Below are 21,937 nucleotides of genomic sequence, written 5' to 3'. Positions count from 1 at the left end.
CACACTTCCGGTAGAAGCGCCATCTAGTATTGGGACAGGTGACGAATAATTTGTGCCAAGAAGAGTCCGAAAAAATAAGGAGTAACGTTCCTCGTTGATTTTTGTCTATAAATTTAAACATGACTCGGATTTGTTAACAACTGTCTTTAGGAGAGAAGTTCTGAATTTAATTGAATGCGAGATGCTTTTGTTTATTGAAATTTCCTGTTTGAATTCTGGCGGGTAGATAAGACTTAAGATTGTTGCCAGAGTGGTCCCCCTTGATTTGTTTACGGAAGAGTTGCAATGTCAGCGTGATCAGCTTGTTCAACAGGTAGATCGAGGTAATTGACTATGAGATACAAAAAAAGGTCTGCTGTCCCTGTGACGGTTGGAGAGTGGGCGGCAAACACAAACGTTTTCATGGTCCCGTCAATGTTGTTAATCATTGACCATACAGCTAAACTTGTTACTAGCACCGCACGTCTGTAGCTAACAAGTAAACACCAGGTTTCACTTGATTTGTTGGTGCAGGTTAGGCTAAAAACATTATTTCGAAGAAATTGTTGATTCATAATTGGATTAAGTCAAATTTTATTCACATAAAATGGTAAAGGATAATAAATATATAGCCTACTGTACATGTAACTATTTGTAATGGCCATTCTTGTATATATAATTATATTCTAAAATATTTGTACTGAGCAGTATAGGCCTAATATCCATTTGTTGGGTGATGGAAAATGCTTTGATTAAAGCTGTTAATCTATTTCTATGATCTGGAGCTGGCAAAGTATTTTTATAAAGTATGAAATTTCATGTATATATATAGTTGTAATATGATACATTGGCTTTGCATAGGGATATATAATAAATATATATGGATGGATTTGAAGCACATGCAATCATAAGACTGAACTACATATATATGTAGTTGGTGATCGAAGAAAACCATAAGGCTTTCACAGCATGTACATATCCTGGGGCTCAGTTAACCACAGACAGGGGTCCAACTGGTTCTGTGGGGTTTAAGTGAACCCCAGATACAGGTGAATGTGCCACCACCAAGCCAACGTGGAAATACAATGTAGCCCCAGGCTTTCAGGACTGATGGGGTGTTGGTCAGAGGGTGCATGTTCACACCTCATTGTTTACTAATTTATATATATATCATTAATAATTATCAAACCAGTGCCCCTCTGCCTTGGAGGGAGTTCCACAGATCTACCCTGTCTCGTCGACTTGAAATTCTTTATGTTAATGAAGTCCTACCCTGTTTCTCATATACACATGTATATGGTAGTTTCGTAGTATTTCCTCTGCATGATTCATAGTGACTGACTGTGTAAATAGCTTGTTCAGTTCTTATCTAGTCTCGACAGCTCATTTAATGTTTTGTATACTTCTCCACCAATGTTAAGTTTGCGTCTATACTGGAAATCCTAGTTTTTTAAGCCTTTCATTGTATATGGGAGATCTTGTATATGGTATAAAATATATGTACTGTTTTAGTGACCACAGCTCTCCTCTGGACATTTTCAATAAATGTTTGGTCTTTCACTTGAATGTTGAAAACCGCACTTGATTATCATATTCTAAATGAGGCATTATAAGACTTTTGTAGAGTAATAAGAACATTGTTATGTTCATGTAAAACTAGACCTAAAATTATATTTGCTTTTCTTATTGACTGACATATATTGTATAAACTGGCTAAATTTTGAGTGCTTGTCAAATGTCACACCTAGGTCTTTTTCTGTGGATACATTTTGTATTTGTTCATCTGGAAGAAAATTAAAAGGTAAGAATAGTTTTGTGTTAATAAGGTTACAAATATTGAGGTGCTTATTATACATTTTTGTTGTGTTCTGCAGTGACATTTTTCAGTCTTTAGTCCAGTTGACTGATATGCTAGCTATTTATATATATCCGGCAGTATAGTTCTGCTGATTTTGTGTTATCACTGTTTTTCCTAAATAGATCCAGTTATTTGCAATTATAGTTTTGAAAGCATGAATATCACCTGACGTTTAATATAGTCCTAAATTCATTTTTTTATTGAGATCCTTAATAGTAAATATGGTATCTGGAGCTGTTAAGTTGGTAAATCTGATTCATTATTATTAATACTTTTATCTTCAAAGTAAAATAAGAAGCTCAAACTTTTCAATATGGTCTGGTGGTAATGGTGTAAAGTAAGTAGCTTTTGTAACTGAGCATACAATAGTAATTCATCTGCTTCTGTTTTTGATAGAGAAAAAAAAACGTGTCTTAGCGATGGAGCATCTCTAAAATTGCTAAGGATCTGTGGAATAGTAAGATATAGCTTCCTTGAATATAACCTAAATAAACCCATGTACATAGATATGTAATTAAATGAAGTGATATTTTTGTCATTTTTTCCAGAAAACATGGAAGACCAGGTGTCTGAACCCGATACTGTACCTGCTAAAAAACTTCGTCTGAGTGAAGAGGATGAGTTTACATCACACAATGGGCTGGTTATATCTAATGAAAATAGTGATGGAGACAGAAATACATGTACGGACAGTCAACAAACTGTCGACTACAGCATGGGGTCAGACTTAGACACCCAAGGACTTGAAAAAGGAGACACAGGGCAGCTAGCTGTAGGAAAACAAGAGAATGGTGATTTAGAACCTGATACTGATCAATTAACCAACCACAAGAAACCAGCACTAGAGAAAATTGAATCTGTCTTCAAGGATGCCAAGTTGATTGCTGGTATTATTAATTCTACAGATGTTGAGAAGATCTACGAAAATCTGAAAAGAAAACGGAGAACTCCTAACAGAGTTGATATTGTTATGAATGCAATTTTAGAAGATGCAGGACTTCACAAAGAAAGCAAAAAAGTAGCAGATGATAGCAGTTCTTTGATATTGGCAGATTTTGTTAGTGTGATAGATAAAGCTATGGCCAATATGGACTCCCTGCCATTAACAGCTGAGGAAATCCAACAGTTTTTACGAGAGGAAGGAAACAGGCCTGATCGTGTGGACAGAGTGTTCACTAAAATTCTAAGACATGTTTACGGCCCCAGACAAATCACGGACAAGGCGGTGCAACAGGTTATTTCACAGGTGCCTGAGGCAAAACCTGATGAGGTCAGAAAGTTGATGTTGGATACCCAAGGTCAAGGTCAGATGGATAGGGAAAATCATGTGATCAGCATTCTTAGAAACAATGGTGTACCCAGTCTACAGAAGGATGACTCTATCCCTAACGACCCTTCTGTCAGCAATGACCCACTGTTTAAGGACATGAAGATTGTGAGAAAGATTGTTCCACATAGGGATCCTAATGAGATCTATGCCTATCTAGAGGCACATTACGAAAAAAAGAATCGCATTAAACTAGTGATTGAGGAGCTTATGAATGTTGTAGCCGAACCCGACGATACAGATCGTGATGGTAGCGGTGACACAGATAAACTCTGTATACCTGGGATGGGCGGCCTTGAGGATGAGTTACAGGAACTGAAGGAAATTTTTCCAGATTGTGATCCCAATTATTTGTACAATGCACTAGAGGATAGCAAGGACGACAAGGACCGTGTTAAAACTCTTGCAATAAGGATGTTGGAGAAAAAAGACTACCCAAAATTAAAAGAGGTATTAGATAATGAAAGTAAATTAAAAAAGAAACAGAAAATTTCTCAAGCAACGTTTGAAATGAAAGAATTTTTAGCCAAGTTTCCAGATCCTGAAGTTTTTTTCTGTGATAAGAACAAAGTGCTCACAAATAATTACAAGAAACATGTCACTGTGCAGCTTCAAAATCACTTCCAAACACTATCGGAGGACTACCTGCAGCAGATAATGGAAGAACACAACTTTTGTTTGACACTTTGTAAGAGAACAGTGCTCAGCAGCATCAGTGAGTTAGGAGGTAAGTTATAATTGTCAATGATTAATTAATAATCCATCCAATTACCATATCTGTAGTGAACTTGGTTATGTGACTGACTAGACTTACCACAGTCTAAACAGGGGGAGATAATCTAGTATTAGAATTCAGCTGAAGTATACTTGTGTTCTGGTGCAAGCCTAATTACATATATATAATGACAGACCAGTTTCAAGGCAATGGAACTAAGACTGACCAATACAGGCTTACTCTTCACAACTAGCATCTAGGACACCAAAGTATACCTTTAAAGTGTGATTATAATTGGAGATCAAATTTCATTAAGTTTTATAAAAATAACATTGTTTAGTCTAGGGGCTTGACTATCAGACGAGAGGTTAAGTATCAAAACAGCCTTCAAATACTTATCTGGCCACCTTTGGTTGCTAGTTCCAACCCATATGGGAAAATTGAATTGCCAACCATTGGCTATGGTAAAAAGTAAATGAATTTTGCATTAACAATATTCAGGTGACTGCTATTGATTATTGAGACTATGGTGTTGTTTTTATACAGAATTTATGGCTGAGCTGTACCTCCCTACACCAAGGGACTTACTCCCCCTTCCTGAGGATCCTGACGAATTGTTTTTCAATGAGGTCCTTTACTTGCGTCACGAAGCAGATATCCAAAGTACACTACTTTTGAATGACATTATCTAACATTGTTTTAAAAAGACTAGAATTTGTAGCCTAAGTTACCATTTGTCATATATTATCTCTCATTGACTATATATAACCAGAGACGATGATTCATTTGACATTTTGTTAACATCTTCTGTCAGGATCAATCAATTCAAATTCCCCATAGTTTCATAAACAATTTCAACTTCTTCTCAATACCAAAAGGCTTAAAGACCCGATATTTCGAGATATTGGTCTGCATATAGAGGAACCAAATTTTTTTTAAGGAAGATTACTAGCATCAAAAAGGTCTTATATATATGTTGAAATAATTAAACTTCTCAATACTCAAGATGCCTACATGGTCTGTAGCATTCAGATGTAAAGAGGACAATGTTCAAATAAATGATTTTTACCTTCATTCAAGGTCAAAAAGATCGTCTTCATGATACAGTAATTGAAAGAATCCAAATAAACTAATACAGACATGATTTTTATGTCTGTAACATGCAAGCTGATGCATGAAGTACTTGTTTGTTCAAATAATTGATCTTGACCTTCACTCAAGGTCACATGCAGTTCTAATACTACAAACATAAAAATATAAATTTTATATAATAATTGATTTTAAAAGTCAGCACGATGCTGAATTCACACATTTGCAATGATGGCTAAATTATGTTCATTGAGTGACCTTATCTGTTTTAGATTAGATGTTAAAGCTCAACAAAATCGTTTAAAAAACAACCATATGAAGCAAAAGCTAAAATACATTGCAATACTGTATACCAGGTAGATTTTGTTAGGTTATAACTGAAGTTTCACACAAATATTCAACTATCAAATAACACCAGGCACTAATACTTTTATTAAAGGGACATGAACCTTAAATAAGTTGTTTTGTATGCTTAGATATGGTTTTGAGATGTTTATTGAATATCTTATTACAATGATTGGTTATCTAAAACGACAGGAAAACGTGGGGAATACCTACCCCAAAAATGATAAAAATAGACTGTCATATTCTATTTTTGGAACACAAAACGAAAGCTGGTCGAAAGCGAGGATATAATGAACAACAAACTTGCTGAGACGACAAGGAATATTAGTTTTCCACATTTCATGATTATTTTCTTATTTACGATGGTTGACATATGAAGTATAAGCCATATTTGTTAATATTCGTTTTAAAACAATTTGTATTTAGTGTAAGAATGATTAAGTCAAAAGTCAAATGAGACTTTTCATTCGACGGGGCACCTCAAAGGGAGGTTCTTGACTTATTGCACATATGTACATCATGCAAGTATAAAGTGGGAAGTTGCTCCCGTCTCCTGCATTTCAGCAATCCATTTATATTTACCTACTTTCCCAATCGCGCACATTATCGACTCTTGTCATACTCCGTTTTCTATCGGAATTCGTTTGTGTTCGCTTCACCCACGTTTTCAACCCACCATTTTGTTTACATTCACTTAATTTGTGCAGTGCATTTTGGGAGGTTACTAATGTTCAACACTACTACTTTTATCACACTCAATCTACAAAATTCGACCGAGCCGGTTCAAAATACAGAAAGATGAAATTTTCCATTGTAATTTTTTTATTTGACACATTTGCATAATAACTGATATATATTACTTAGTAAGGTATCTTGACACGCCTTCAATGTGTATTTTACTCAAATTTACATGGTTTATATAGGTTCATGTCCCTTAAAGATATAATTCATTATATAGATTACCTGGAAGAACAAAAGAGGCTAAAGAGGATGAGAAGAGATGAGGCCAGTGCTAATGGTGAGCTACTTTCCTGTGAGTGTTGTTATGACAACGAATGTTTGTTTGAGGACATGACATCGTGTCAGGATGGTCATCTGTTCTGTAAGGAGTGTGTGAGGAGATCTTCTGAAGTTGTTATCGGTGACGGTAAATGCTCCTTTCCTTGTTTGACTGACAATTGTAAATACCAGTTCCCACTTCCTGTTCTACAGGAAGTGATGTCATCACACATGTTCTCCATCTTGTTGAGGAGGATGCAGGAGGAGGAGGTGAAACAGGCGGACATACCAGACCTGGTCAGCTGTCCATTCTGTAGCTTTGCCACAATCATCTCTAATCCTGATGATAAAGTATTCAAGTGTCTTAATCCAGAGTGTCTCAAGGAATCCTGTAGGTAAGTGTCTTAATCAAGTGTCTAAAGGGATCTTGAAGGTAAGTGTCTTAATCAAGTGTCTCATGCATGAAGGTAAATGTCTTAATCAAGTGTCTCATGCATGAAGGTAAGTGTCTTAATCCAGAGTGTCTCGAGGAATCTTGTAAGTAAGTGTCTTAATCGGATCCAGAGTGTCTCAACCAATCATGAAGCTAAGTGTCTTAATCAAGTGTCTCATGCATGAAGGTAAGTGTCTTAATCAAGTGTATCATGCATGAAGGTAAGTGCCTTAATCCAGTGTTTCAAGCAAGCATGAAGGTAAATGTCTTAATCAAATGTCTCATGCATGAAGGTAAGTGTCTTGATCCAGAGGGTCTCAAGGAATATTTTGGGTAAGTGTCTTAATCCAGTGTCTCAAGCAATCATGAAGGTAAGTTTCTTAATTAAGTGTCTCATGATATCATTTATGGAAGTATCCTAATTCAGTATTTCAAGGATTCTTATAGGTCTTAATACAAAGGTAGCAGAGTACAGTAGATTTGAAAAATTCAGCAAAATAAAGTGCAGGCTTTAATTACCGGTATGTACACACAGCTTTTTAACCTTAAATAACACCTATATAAAAGTATAAATATTTTTTATCTACACAACATTTGCAATAGTTAATTAGTTATGCAGAGTTCATTTTTTGACAGTTTGTGGTTTTGTGAACCTGTAAAAACCATGGTAACCAAATTTATTTTTTTGAAATAATTGCAAAATATTGGGATTTTTAACCCAAAATTACACCCCCTCTAGAAGAATTTTTTTCTTGAACACAGTTTAAAACTAAACATCACTGCCGTGATAGCGTAAATGAGCCTTTTTCTACATAAGTCTATGGCGTAGCTGCCATAGACTCCGATACTCCCGTACATCCACATCATTTTCATGTTCATTTTAGAATTAATACTGATAATGTTTATACACAATATTTATAAGAAGCATATTTTCTCTTTAATTGTATCGCAAGATATACTATTGTTAAAATAACTCCCATGAGTATCTATGCTCCCAACCAGATTAATTAAACTGCAATCAACTGTTACTTTAGTGACATTCTATTGTTGGAAATCCAAATGTATTGTTAGTAATCAGCTATATTTACAGAAGCGTATAAGGCTCACATAGGAAAAACATTTTAAATGTTTATTTTCTCATTGCTACAAAAATGTGTGCTAACCATGGTACGTATAATATATATCCAGAGTTCAATTGAATTTATCAAGAAATGTTGGTGTCTTCATTTGGAATGATCTAATTTTATTAAATATATTTTCAAAACAAAAGGAAGTAATTTTGATCTAAGCATACGAGGAAATCTCTACAGAGGGGATTCATATCTATTACTTGTTTTGGGAGATGTTTTGGTAATGGTGTCTTTATGGGTACCTTTGAGAGTGGGTGCATGTATTAGGCAGAGAAAAACCTAAGTCATTGCATCCACATTGTTTTGACCCTGGTTACGCCCCTGTAGGTATAATATTAAAGTTTTGAGCAATCTTACCTCGTACTGCGTCTATCAATTTCTGCCGCTACAGAATTGAGTTTTTCCATCTTACACGCACATTCTGATACCCTCTAAACCATTAATCTTGAACCCATTTTGTTGAATTTCTTTATGTAAATATGAAGCCTGCATATAAGTCTCTAGAGTGAATTCACCAATTTTAGCACATATACATTTTTTAATTTTTTATGCATATAATAAAACAGGGGTTTTCTGCTTAATAAAAATCTCACCCATAGCCATTCAGTCTAACTGCTACCAAAGTATCTCGATGAACCCTCATGTAAGTATTTTAATCTAGAGTGTCTCAAGGAGTCATGAAGGTATATATATATTATCTTTATTTCCAATCCTTTAATCTGGCTGTTTTAAGACGTGAAAAAAACATACACCATAAAAATGTTAACCCTATAACCCCAAAGTCCTATAAATCAAGAGGCATATGTGGGCTTATAGAATCTTTCACCCTCTTTTGGGTGAGACAGGAGAATCTCAACTTGAGGGGTAAGATTTTTAAGTTGTCAAACATGAGGCTTTGCCGAGTTGAGATCTCCTGTCTCACCCCAATGTCACTAATGCAAGCGAGGATGACGTAACCTCAATGAATCGTCGTCTTCGTCTTTGTGACGTCATTTCATTGTTGTCGTGCTTTATAATACTATTACCGCGATGTCATAATATTGTTGTTGTGACGTCATGATATTGTTGAGCACATGCAAAGATCTCGTGTAGCTTGTTAGGTCATCTGACCCGAAGGGTCAGGATGACCTATAGTGATCGTGATTCGTCCGTCGTCGTCCGCCGTGCGCCATCCGTCGTGCGTAAACTTTTTCCTTTAAAACGCTACTCCTCCTTAACCGCTAAGCGGATTTCAACCAAATTTTGTTTGAAACATCATTGGCCAAGGACAATCATATTTTATATAAATGAGCCTGGTCGGAACCCTAGGGGCTGAGGGGTGGGGCCCCAAAAGGGCAAATTTTCTTAATTTTAACTTTAAAATCCTACTCCTCCTTCATCCTTGGATGGATTTCATCCATATTTGGTGTGAAACATCATTGGCCAAGGACAATCATATTTTATATAAATGAGCCTGGTCTGACCCCTAACGGCTGAGGGGTGGGGCCCAAAAAGGGCAATTTTTCTTAATTTTAACTGTAAAATCCTACTCCTCCTTCATCCTTGGATGGATTTCATCCATATTTGGTGTGAAACATCATTGGGGACGGACAATCATATTTTATAAAAATGAGCCTGGTGCGACCCCTAGGGGCTGAGGGATGGGGCCCCAAAAGGGCAAATTTTCTTAATTTTAGCTTTAAAATCCTACTCCTCCTTCATCCTTGAATGGATTTCATCTATATTTGTTGTAAAACATCATTGGGGACGGATAATCATATTTTATATAAATGAGCCTGGTCCAACCCCTAGGGGCTGAGGGATGGGGCCCCCAAAAGGGCAAATTTTGTTAATTTTAGCTTTGAAAACCTACTCCTCCTTCATCCTTGGATGGATTTCATCCATATTTGTAGTGAAACATCATTGGGGACGGACAATCATATTTTATATAAATGAGCCTGGTCCGACCCCTAGGGGCTGAGGGGTGGGGCCCCAAAAGGGCAACTTTTCTTAATTTTAGCTTTAAAATCCTACTCCTCCTTCATATTTGAATGGATTTCATCCATATTTGGTGTGAAACATCATTAGGGATGGACAATCATATTTTATATAAATGAGCCTGGTCCGACCCCTAGGAGCTGAGGGATGGGGCCCCAAATGGGCAAATTTTCTTAATTTTAGCTTTAAAATCCTACTCCTCCTTCATCCTTAGATGGATTTCATCCATATTTAGTGTGAAACATCATTGGGGACGGACAATCATATTTTATATAAATGAGCCTGGTCCGACCCCTAGGTGCTGAGGGGTGGGGCCCCAAATGGGGAAATTTTCTTAATTTTAGCTTTAAGGTAGGTCCATACTTTTGAAAATCGCGCCAATTCATATGACGCTATACCGGAAGTTGCGGAGGTTGTTTTGAATTCCAGAATGGTTTCCGATACACCACGACATCACACTTGGATATTTTTTCAATAGGTGAAAATTGTCTACATATAATATTGAATGTTTAAAATCATTAAATAAATCAAATAAAAGCAGTGAAGTGAAAATTATATGCTATCTCTGAGGTTTTTTGCGGTTCCTGTCATAAATGGGAATGGATTTTTAAACACCGGAAGTGCCGTTCGTCGCTATAAATCATAAGACGGGACCCGGCCGGACCGAAATTCCGGAATTCTAAAAAAATCGCATACGGATTTCCTTTAAACACACAGTTTGGAGAAAATCATAAAAACAAACAGACATAAACCAGATATTATATCACAAAAACGTATGAACTGATGTGGAATGTTTTTTTGCGGCATGATTTTCAAAAAATAGTCAAATATAACCCATCTTAGCACTGGATGAAATGGGGGTAGGGTTGCGAGTTACAAACATCAAGCTTACAAAATTGTGAAATTTTGATCGAGGACCCCGTGTTTTTATATGATATTTGAAAAACATATTACCTGTGGGCATATCATATACAAATATTGTGAAATTGACATGGGTTTTCATTTCCTTTTTGGCCTATTCATTGATTTTTTACGGGCGAAAATATGGCAAAACATGGTAATTACGTATAGAAACGGTACTGGGAAAATAACAAAAAATTAGTTGGCATTTGTAAAAATAAAATAGTTTTGTATATTGTTCTATCGTAAGAAATTTAGGACAAAAAATCAACAGGATCGAGACTACATTCACCCTAATATTACAGAAAACATAATTTTATGAATTTTTCTATTTTCGGTCAGCAAATTTGCATGGATGGTATATTTCAAGCTCAAATATCTCAAAAAGTAGTTCGAGAACACCCATTTATCTTTACAGATTTGAAATCTACATGAAAAATGCAAGAAAATAAGACCTGTTAGAAAAAATGACATGGGTTTTTCCAAAAGTATGGAGCTAACCTTAAAATCCTACTCCTCCTTCATCCTTGGATGAATTTTATCCATATTTGGTATGAAACATCATTGTGGAAATACAATTATATTTTATATAAATGAGTCTGGTCTGCCCCCCTAACGGCTGAGGGGTGGGGCCCCAAAAGGGCAAATTTTCTTAATTTATAGCTGGCCCCACTTCCTGTTTTCAGGTTTCGGTCTCCGATCTCTATGAAAATTGGTCTATAGGGGTTTTAATTGATGCCGAACAACATGCAAACATTTTCGTAAAGATTTTGGTATTCCAAGATGGCCGCTGGCCCACTTCCTGTATTAAGGTTTCAGTCTCCGATTTCAATGAAAATTGGTCTATAGGGGTTTTAATTGATGCCGAACAACATGCAAACATTTTCGTAAAGATTTTGGTATTCCAAGATGGCTGTTGGCCAACTTCCTGTTTTCAGTCTCCGATCTCAAATGAAAATTGGGTCAATAGGGGTTTTAATTGATTCAGAAGGGGGAACTTTAGGTAAGGACAATCACATTTTATAAAGGACCTAGGTAAGACCCATGGGAATAGTACGACGTAGGTCAAAATGGGAGCTTTGCTGAAATTTGGCTTTAAAATCTGACTCCTGAGTCCTCCTTATATTAATCCTTGAATTGGTTACAACCATATATGGATGAAGGGCTACCAAGTTTGTTCAACAAATGACATTTACCTATTTCAGAAACTTACATATTCAACTAAGGAGTTCCTTGTATTGTTTATATGAATCGTTAACCAATACTTTATACTGAGACTTTGTTTTTTGGTGCCATGAGTCAGATGACCGTTAAGGCCCATGGGCCTCTTGTCTTTACCCTAGGGTGAGATTAAAAGAATCTTTCACTCTCTTTGGGGTGAGACAGCAGAATCTCAACCCGAGGATAAGATTCTTAAGTTGTCAAACACAACGCTTTCCCGAGTGTATGACAGCTTAAGAATCTTATCCCGAGGGTTGAGATCCCCCTGTCTCACCCCAAAGAGGGTGAATGATTCTTTTTTCTTACCCCCGTGTACCACTTTGTGTCTCTAATAAACGTGTCACTTATGCAAGCGATGGTGATGTAACCTCAAACAATAGGCACATGATGTAACAAGTGTAACATTTTGTGTAGGTTGTGTGGGGAGCTGAACCACATCCCCCTGAGATGTAATGAGGTGTGGAGAAACAGGGAGAGACAGACATGCGGACATACATCGAGACACGTGTCACCGAGGCTATGCTGAGGAAGTGTCACAGGTGTCAGAAGAGGTTTATCAAAGAAGAGGGCTGTAATAAAATGACGTGTACCTGTGGTGCCACCCAGTGTTATGCTTGTCGGGAAGAGGATATTGACTATAGTCATTTTAATAACGGGTTGGTGCAATTTACCTAGAAACTTATTTTTTCATTGAACTTTTGTTGATTTTGAGAAGATGTTGTGTTCGTGATGAAGTAGAAATTAATCTATTTTACTGAAATATCAAATTTGTGGTAAATTATCAAATTTTTGCAGAACCAATAGTAAACCATACCCAACAAATCAATATTTCAATTGAATTAAATCTTCAAGTTGTTTCAGATTGAGGTAATGAAGTATGTAATGAGTTCTATACAAAAAAGAGTTTTGAAATGTGTTGCTGCACGGTGTTTATCATTATAGTCATCATCTGTCTTATATTGGTTTCTAGTTTCAACACATCATTATAAATATCAATGGGAGAAGTTCAGCTAAAACTTACGAATCAAATTATCAAAATGTTTGCTATGTTAAGAGAAAAACACTAAATGTAATATATTTGATCTAGTATTTAATAGAATTGTAATTTTTTAAGGGGATGCAATAATTACCAAGACTCCACAGCATTACATGTACGTGAAATGGAGATTGCTGCAGCAGAGGCTCGAGAACAGTACCTACACGATCATCCTGAGGCTAGGAATTTTTGAGCTCAAGTACGATCCGGAGAAAACATATAGAGGATGGTAGGTCTATAAATCCACCTCAGAGACACATATACATGACGGTAGGTCTATAATCCACCTCAGAGACACATACACGGGATGGTAGGTCTATAATCTACCTCAGAGAAATATATACAGAATGGTAGGTCTATAATCTACCTCAAAGAAATATATACAGGATGGTAGGTCTATAATCTACCCCAGAGACACATATACAGGATGGTAGGTCTATAATCTACCTCAGAGACACATACACAGGATGGTAGGTCTATAATCTACCTCAGAGACACATTTACAGGATGGTAGGTCTATAATCTACCTCAGAGACACATACACAGGATGGTAGGTCTATAATCTACCTCAGAGACACATTTACAGGATGGTAGGTCTATAATCTACCTCAGAGACACATATACAGGATGGTAGGTCTATAATCTACCTCAGAGACACATATACAGGATGGTAGGTCTATAATCTACCTCAGAGACACATATACAGGATGGTAGGTCTATAATCCACCTCAGAGACACATATACAGGATGGTAGGTCTATAATCTACCTCAGAGAACATATACAGGATGGTAGGTCTATAATCTACCTCAGAGACACATATACAGGATTTAGGTCTATAATCTACCTCAGAGCACATATACAGGATGGTTAGGTCTATAATCTACCTCAGAGACACATATACAGGATGGTAGGTCTATAATCTACCTCAGAGACACATATACAGGATGGTAGGTCTATAATCTACCTCAGAGAACATATACAGGATGGTAGGTCTATAATCTACCTCAGAGACACATATACAGGATGGTAGGTCTATAATCTACCTCAGAGACACATATACAGGATGGTAGGTCTATAATCTACCTCAGAGACACATATACAGGATGGTAGGTCTATAATCTACCTCAGAGACACATATACAGGATGGTAGGTCTATAATCCACCTCAGAGACACATATACAGGATGGTAGGTCTATAATCTACCTCAGAGACACATATACAGGATGGTAGGTCATACTATAATCTACCTCAGAGACACATATACAGGATGGTAGGTCTATAATCTACCTCAGAGACACATATACAGGATGGTAGGTCTATAATCTACCTCAGAGACACATATACAGGATGGTAGGTCTATAATCTACCTCAGAGACACATATACAGGATGGTAGGTCTATAATCCACCTCAGAGACACATATACAGGATGGTAGGTCTATAATCTACCTCAGAGACACATATACAGGATGGTAGGTCTATAATCTACCTCAGAGACACATATACAGGATGGTAGGTCTATAATCTACCTCAGAGACACATATACAGGATGGTAGGTCTATAATCTACCTCAGAGACACATATACAGGATGGTAGGTCTATAATCTACCTCAGAGACACATATACAGGATGGTAGGTCTATAATCCACCTCAGAGACACATATACAGGATGGTAGGTCTATAATCTACCTCAGAGACACATATACAGGATGGTAGGTCTATAATCTACCTCAGACACATATACAGGATGGTAGGTCTATAATCTACCTCAGAGACACATATACAGGATGGTAGGTCTATAATCCACCTCAGAGACACATATACAGGATGGTAGGTCTATAATCTACCTCAGAGACATATATACAGGATGGTAGGTCTATAATCTACCTCAGAGACACATATACAGGATGGTAGGTCTATAATCTACCTCAGAGACACATATACACAGGATGGTAGGTCTATAATCTACCTCAGAGACACATATACAGGATGGTAGGTCTATAATCTACCTCAGAGACACATATACAGGATGGTAGGTCTATAATCTACCTCAGAGACACATATACATGATGGTAGGTCTATAATCTACACCTCAGAGACACATATACAGGATGGTAGGTCTATAATCTACCTCAGAGACACATATACAGGATGGTAGGTCTATAATCTACCTCAGAGACACATATACAGGATGGTAGGTCTATAATCTACCTCAGAGACACATATACAGGATGGTAGGTCTATAATCCACCTCAGAGACACATATACAGGATGGTAGGTCTATAATCTACCTCAGAGACACATATACAGGATGGTAGGTCTATAATCTACCTCAGAGACACATATACAGGATGGTAGGTCTATAATCTACCTCAGAGACACATATACAGGATGGTAGGTCTATAATCTACCTCAGAGACACATATACAGGATGGTAGGTCTATAATCTACCTCAGAGACACATATACAGGATGGTAGGTCTATAATCTACCTCAGAGACACATATACAGGATGGTAGGTCTATAATCTACCTCAGAGACACATATTACAGGATGGTAGGTCTATAATCTACCTCAGAGACACATATACAGGATGGTAGGTCTATAATCTACCTCAGAGACACATATACAGGATGGTAGGTCTATAATCTACCTCAGAGACACATATACAGGATGGTAGGTCTATAATCTACCTCAGAGACACATATACAGGATGGTAGGTCTATAATCTACCTCAGAGACACATATACAGGATGGTAGGTCTATAATCTACCTCAGAGACACATATACAGGATGGTAGGTCTATAATCTACCTCAGAGACACATATACAGGATGGTAGGTCTATAATCTACCTCAGAGACACATATACAGGATGGTAGGTCTATAATCTACCTCAGAGACACATATACAGGATGGTAGGTCTATAATCTACCTCAGAGACACATATACAGGATGGTAGGTCTATAATCTACCTCAGAGACACATATACAGGATGGTAGGTCTATAATCTACCTCAGAGACACATATACAGGATGGTAGGTCTATAATCTACCTCAGAGACACATATACAGGATGGTAGGTCTATAATCTACCTCAGAGACACATATACAGGATGGTAGGTCTATAATCTACCTCAGAGACACATATACAGGATGGTAGGTCTATAATCTACCTCAGAGACACATATACAGGATGGTAGGTCTATAATCTACCTCAGAGACACATATACAGGATGGTAGGTCTATAATCTACCTCAGAGACACATATACAGATGGTAGGTCTATAATCTACCTCAGAGACACATATACAGGATGGTAGGTCTATAATCCACCTCAGAGACACATATACAGGATGGTAGGTCTATAATCTACCTCAGAGACACATATACAGGATGGTAGGTCTATAATCTACCTCAGAGACACATATACAGGATGGTAGGTCTATAATCTACCTCAGAGACACATATACAGGATGGTAGGTCTATAATCCACCTCAGAGACACATATACAGGATGGTAGGTCTATAATCTACCTCAGAGACACATATACAGGATGGTAGGTCTATAATCCACCTCAGAGACACATATACAGGATGGTAGGTCTATAATCTACCTCAGAGACACATATACAGGATGGTAGGTCTATAATCCACCTCAGAGACACATATACAGGATGGTAGGTCTATAATCCACCTCAGAGACACATATACAGGATGGTAGGTCTATAATCTACCTCAGAGACACATATACAGGATGGTAGGTCTATAATCCACCTCAGAGACACATATACAGGATGGTAGGTCTATAATCTACCAGAGACACATATACAGGATGGTAGGTCTATAATCCACCTCAGAGACACATATACAGGATGGTAGGTCTATAATCCACCTCAGAGACACATATACAGGATGGTAGGTCTATAATCTACCTCAGAGACACATATACAGGATGGTAGGTCTATAATCTACCTCAGAGACACATATACAGGATGGTAGGTCTATAATCTACCTCAGAGACACATATACAGGATGGTAGGTCTATAATCTACCTCAGAGACACATATACAGGATGGTAGGTCTATAATCCACCTCAGAGACACATATACAGGATGGTAGGTCTATAATCTACCTCAGAGACACATATACAGGATGGTAGGTCTATAATCCACCTCAGAGACACATATACAGGATGGTAGGTCTATAATCTACCTCAGAGACACATATACAGGATGGTAGGTCTATAATCTACCTCAGAGACACATATACAGGATGGTAGGTCTATAATCCACCTCAGAGACACATATACAGGATGGTAGGTCTATAATCTACCTCAGAGACACATATACAGGATGGTAGGTCTATAATCTACCTCAGAGACATATACAGGATTGGTAGGTCTATAATCTACCTCAGAGACACATATACAGGATGGTAGGTCTATAATCTACCTCAGAGACACATATACAGGATGGTAGGTCTATAATCTACCTCAGAGACACATATACAGGATGGTAGGTCTATAATCTACCTCAGAGACACATATACAGGATGGTAGGTCTATAATCCACCTCAGAGACACATATACAGGATGGTAGGTCTATAATCTACCTCAGAGACACATATATACAGGATGGTAGGTCTATAATCTACCTCAGAGACACATATACAGGATGGTAGGTCTATAATCTACCTCAGAGACACATATACAGGATGGTAGGTCTATAATCTACCTCAGAGACACATATACAGGATGGTAGGTCTATAATCTACCTCAGAGACACATATACAGGATGGTAGGTCTATAATCTACCTCAGAGAACATATACAGGATGGTAGGTCTATAATCTACCTCAGAGACACATATACAGGATGGTAGGTCTATAATCTACCTCAGACACATATACAGGATGGTAGGTCTATAATCCACCTCAGAGACACATATACAGGATGGTAGGTCTATAATCTACCTCAGAGACACATATACAGGATGGTAGGGTCTATAATCTACCTCAGAGACACATATACAGGATGGTAGGTCTATAATCTACCTCAGAGACACATATACAGGATGGTAGGTCTATAATCTACCTCAGAGACACATATACAGAGGTAGGTCTATAATCTCCTCAGAGAACATATACAGGATGGTAGGTCTATAATCTACCCTCAGAGACACATATACAGGATGGTAGGTCTATAATCTACCTCAGAGACACATATACAGGATGGTAGGTCTATAATCTACCTCAGAGACACATATACAGGATGGTAGGTCTATAATCTACCTCAGAGAGACACATATACAGGATGGTAGGTCTATAATCTACCTCAGAGACACATATACAGGATGGTAGGTCTATAATCTACCTCAGAGACACATATACAGGATGGTAGGTCTATATAATCTACCTCAGAGACACATATACAGGATGGTAGGTCTATAATCTACCTCAGAGACACATATACAGGATGGTAGGTCTATAATCCACCTCAGAGACACATATACAGGATGGTAGGTCTATAATCTACCTCAGAGAAATATATACAGGATGGTAGGTCTATAATCCACCTCAGAGACACATATACAGGATGGTAGGTCTATAATCTACCCCAGAGACACATATACAGGATGGTAGGTCTATAATCTACCTCAGAGACACATATACAGGATGGTAGGTCTATAATCTACCTCAGAGACACATATACAGGATGGTAGGTCTATAATCTACCTCAGAGACACATATACAGGATGGTAGGTCTATAATCTACCTCAGAGACACATATACAGGATGGTAGGTCTATAATCTACCTCAGAGACACATATACAGGATGGTAGGTCTATAATCTACCTCAGAGACACATATACAGGATGGTAGGTCTATAATCTACCTCAGAGACACATATACAGGATGGTAGGTCTATAATCCACCTCAGAGACACATATACAGGATGGTAGGTCTATAATCTACCTCAGAGACACATATACAGGATGGTAGGTCTATAATCTACCTCAGAGACACATATACAGGATGGTAGGTCTATAATCTACCTCAGAGACACATATACAGGACGGTAGGTCTATAATCTACCTCAGAGACACATATACAGGATGGTAGGTCTATAATCCACCTCAGAGACACATATACAGGATGGTAGGTCTATAATCTACCTCAGAGACACATATACAGGATGGTAGGTCTATAATCTACCTCAGAGACACATATACAGGATGGTAGGTCTATAATCTACCCCAGAGACACATATACAGGATGGTAGGTCTATAATCTACCTCAGAGACACATATACAGGATGGTAGGTCTATAATCTACCTCAGAGACACATATACATGGATGGTAGGTCTATAATCTACCTCAGAGACACATATACAGGATGGTAGGTCTATAATCTACCTCAGAGACACATATACAGATGGTAGGTCTATAATCTACCCCAGAGACACATATACAGGATGGTAGGTCTATAATCTACCTCAGAGACACATATACAGGATGGTAGGTCTATAATCTACCTCAGAGACACATAATACCAGAGACATAAGGATGGTAGGTCTATAATCTACCTCAGAGACACATAAACATGACGGTAGGTCTATAATCCACCTCAGAGACACATATACATGACGGTAGGTCTATAATCTACCTCAGAGACACATATACAGGATGGTAGGTCTATAATCTACCTCAGAGACACATATACAGAGATGGTAGGTCTATAATCTACCTCAGAGACACATATACAGGATGGTAGGTCTATAATCTACCTCAGAGACACATATACAGGATGGTAGGTCTATAATCTACCTCAGAGACACATATACAGGATGGTAGGTCTATAATCTACCTCAGAGACACATATACAGGATGGTAGGTCTATAATCTACCTCAGAGACACATATACAGGATGGTAGGTCTATAATCTACCTCAGAGACACATATACAGGACGGTAGGTCTATATGCATGAGGACACCTCAGAGACACATATACATGACGGTAGGTCTATAATCCACCTCAGAGACACATATACAGGATGGTAGGTCTATAATCTACCCCAGAGACACATATACATGATGGAATCCACCTCAGAGACACATATACAGGATGGTAGGTCTATAATCTACCTCAGAGACACATATACAGGATGGTAGGTCTATAATCTACCTCCGACACACATATACATGACGGTAGGTCTATAATCTACCTCAGAGACACATATACATGACGGTAGGTCTATAATCTACCTCAGAGACACATATACATGACAGTAGGTCAATAATCTACCTTAGAGAAACATTCACGAAATGATAGGTCTATAACCCACCTCAGAAACCCATACACAAGATGGTAGGTCTACACATATATAGGATGATAGGTCTGTAATCCACCTCAGACACATACACAAGATGGTTAAACAATTTGTAGAAACAAAACATAAGGTGCCCAAAGACTAGTTGTTAAACCTGTAACCTGTTTTAAATGGAAAGCTTTCAAGAATGTTGTTCAAGTTCCATAGGGTCAAATAAGTGAAAACTTTCTTCTCACCCAAGGAAAAATTCCATGAACCAGATATCAGACCAGTAGGTATCTTAGAGGGAAGAAAGTCTGTCAATATTGTCCAAATGAATGACTCACTAATGACATCAGTTTCTCTAATGAATATCAATTTCTACATTTCAGTGAAGGAGAATTGTGCCTACATGTGGGGAGCTCAAGGTGGCATGAATCAAAATGAATCAAAATGATTATGATGAGGATGATGATGAATACGGTGATTTTTAATGATGGAGACTAAATTATGCTATACACCAGTAGCTATATTACACAGACTATGAACTAAATTGTATGAATTGGTCTTGTTCACTGAAAGATTTTGCAGCTTACAAGCATGTTTCACAGATGAAAGAAAACTTAATAACAGACAGTGTCATTGTTTTTTGATTCCAGAACATGATCATTATAATTTAGCTTCTGTTTCTTAATTCCAGTGTCCTTAACACAATTTTATTTTGAGATATTTTCATGTAACAAGTTTTCTATGATAAGATTGAAGGGTTGAATGTAATATGTTTTGTTTTCATAGTATTTATAGAAGTATATCTTGTTATTAATATGAATATTAATTCATTAAGATGAAAATATCTGTGATTGACATAGGCAGCAGCCCTTCCGTATGTGTGGATTATACATGTATTTATAACCGATTGGATATGTTGTATAAATTAATGTTATGGAAATGAATTGGTTGTTATAAGAATGTTAGTGAATTATTGTTTTTCTTTTTTTTATGTTATAAACTGTAAAAGTTTATATTATGTTACTGTTTTGACAGGCATCAACTGTAAAAGTTTACTTGGTATTGTCTGTTTCTACAGACATAAACTGTAAAAGTTTACTTTATATTGTCTGTTTTGACAGGCATAAACTGTAAAAGTTTACTCTATATTGTCGGTTTCAAACGACTTAAACTGTAAAAGTTTACTTTGTATTATGTTACTGTTTTGACAGGCATCAACTGTAAAAGTTTACTTGGTATTGTCTGTTTCTACAGACATAAACTGTAAAAGTTTACTTTATATTGTCTGTTTTGACAGGCATAAACTGTAAAAGTTTACTTTATATTGTCTGTTTCAAACGACGAAAACTGTAAAAGTTTACTTTATATTATGATAGGCTGTTTTGACAGACATAAACTGTAAAAGTTTACTTTATATTGTGATAGGCTGTTTCGACAGACTTGTCAAAGGCTGTTTCAACAGACATCAACTTAAAAGTTTACTTGATATTGTCATAGGCTGTTTCAACAGACATAAACTGTAAAAGTTTACTTTATATTGTGATAGGCTGTTTCGACAGACTTAAACTGTAAAAGTTTACTTTATATTGTCTGCTTCGACAGACATAAACTGTAAAA

The 21,937-nt window shown here is 37.2% G+C and overlaps 1 protein-coding gene across 1 annotated transcript; it reads left to right on the top strand.

Moving 5' to 3' along the window:
* The first annotated feature begins 56 nt into the window (after window positions 1–56).
* Window positions 57–20,758, top strand: LOC138318825 (uncharacterized). The gene is given in 8 exon segments (XM_069261547.1): window positions 57–323; window positions 2,386–3,891; window positions 4,426–4,542; window positions 6,272–6,707; window positions 12,388–12,430; window positions 12,433–12,629; window positions 13,088–13,238; window positions 20,704–20,758. Coding segments are annotated over 6 exon segments (2,409 nt in total). The 5' UTR covers window positions 57–323; window positions 2,386–2,390; the 3' UTR covers window positions 13,203–13,238; window positions 20,704–20,758.
* The last annotated feature ends 1,179 nt before the right edge of the window (window positions 20,759–21,937 follow it).

This window comes from Argopecten irradians, chromosome 3 (genome assembly GCF_041381155.1).
Source record: "Argopecten irradians isolate NY chromosome 3, Ai_NY, whole genome shotgun sequence".
NCBI classification, from domain to species: Eukaryota; Metazoa; Mollusca; class Bivalvia; order Pectinida; family Pectinidae; genus Argopecten; species Argopecten irradians.
The sequence above is the reverse complement of the archived record's forward strand: the minus strand, read 5'-3'. Positions and strand labels throughout refer to the sequence as shown.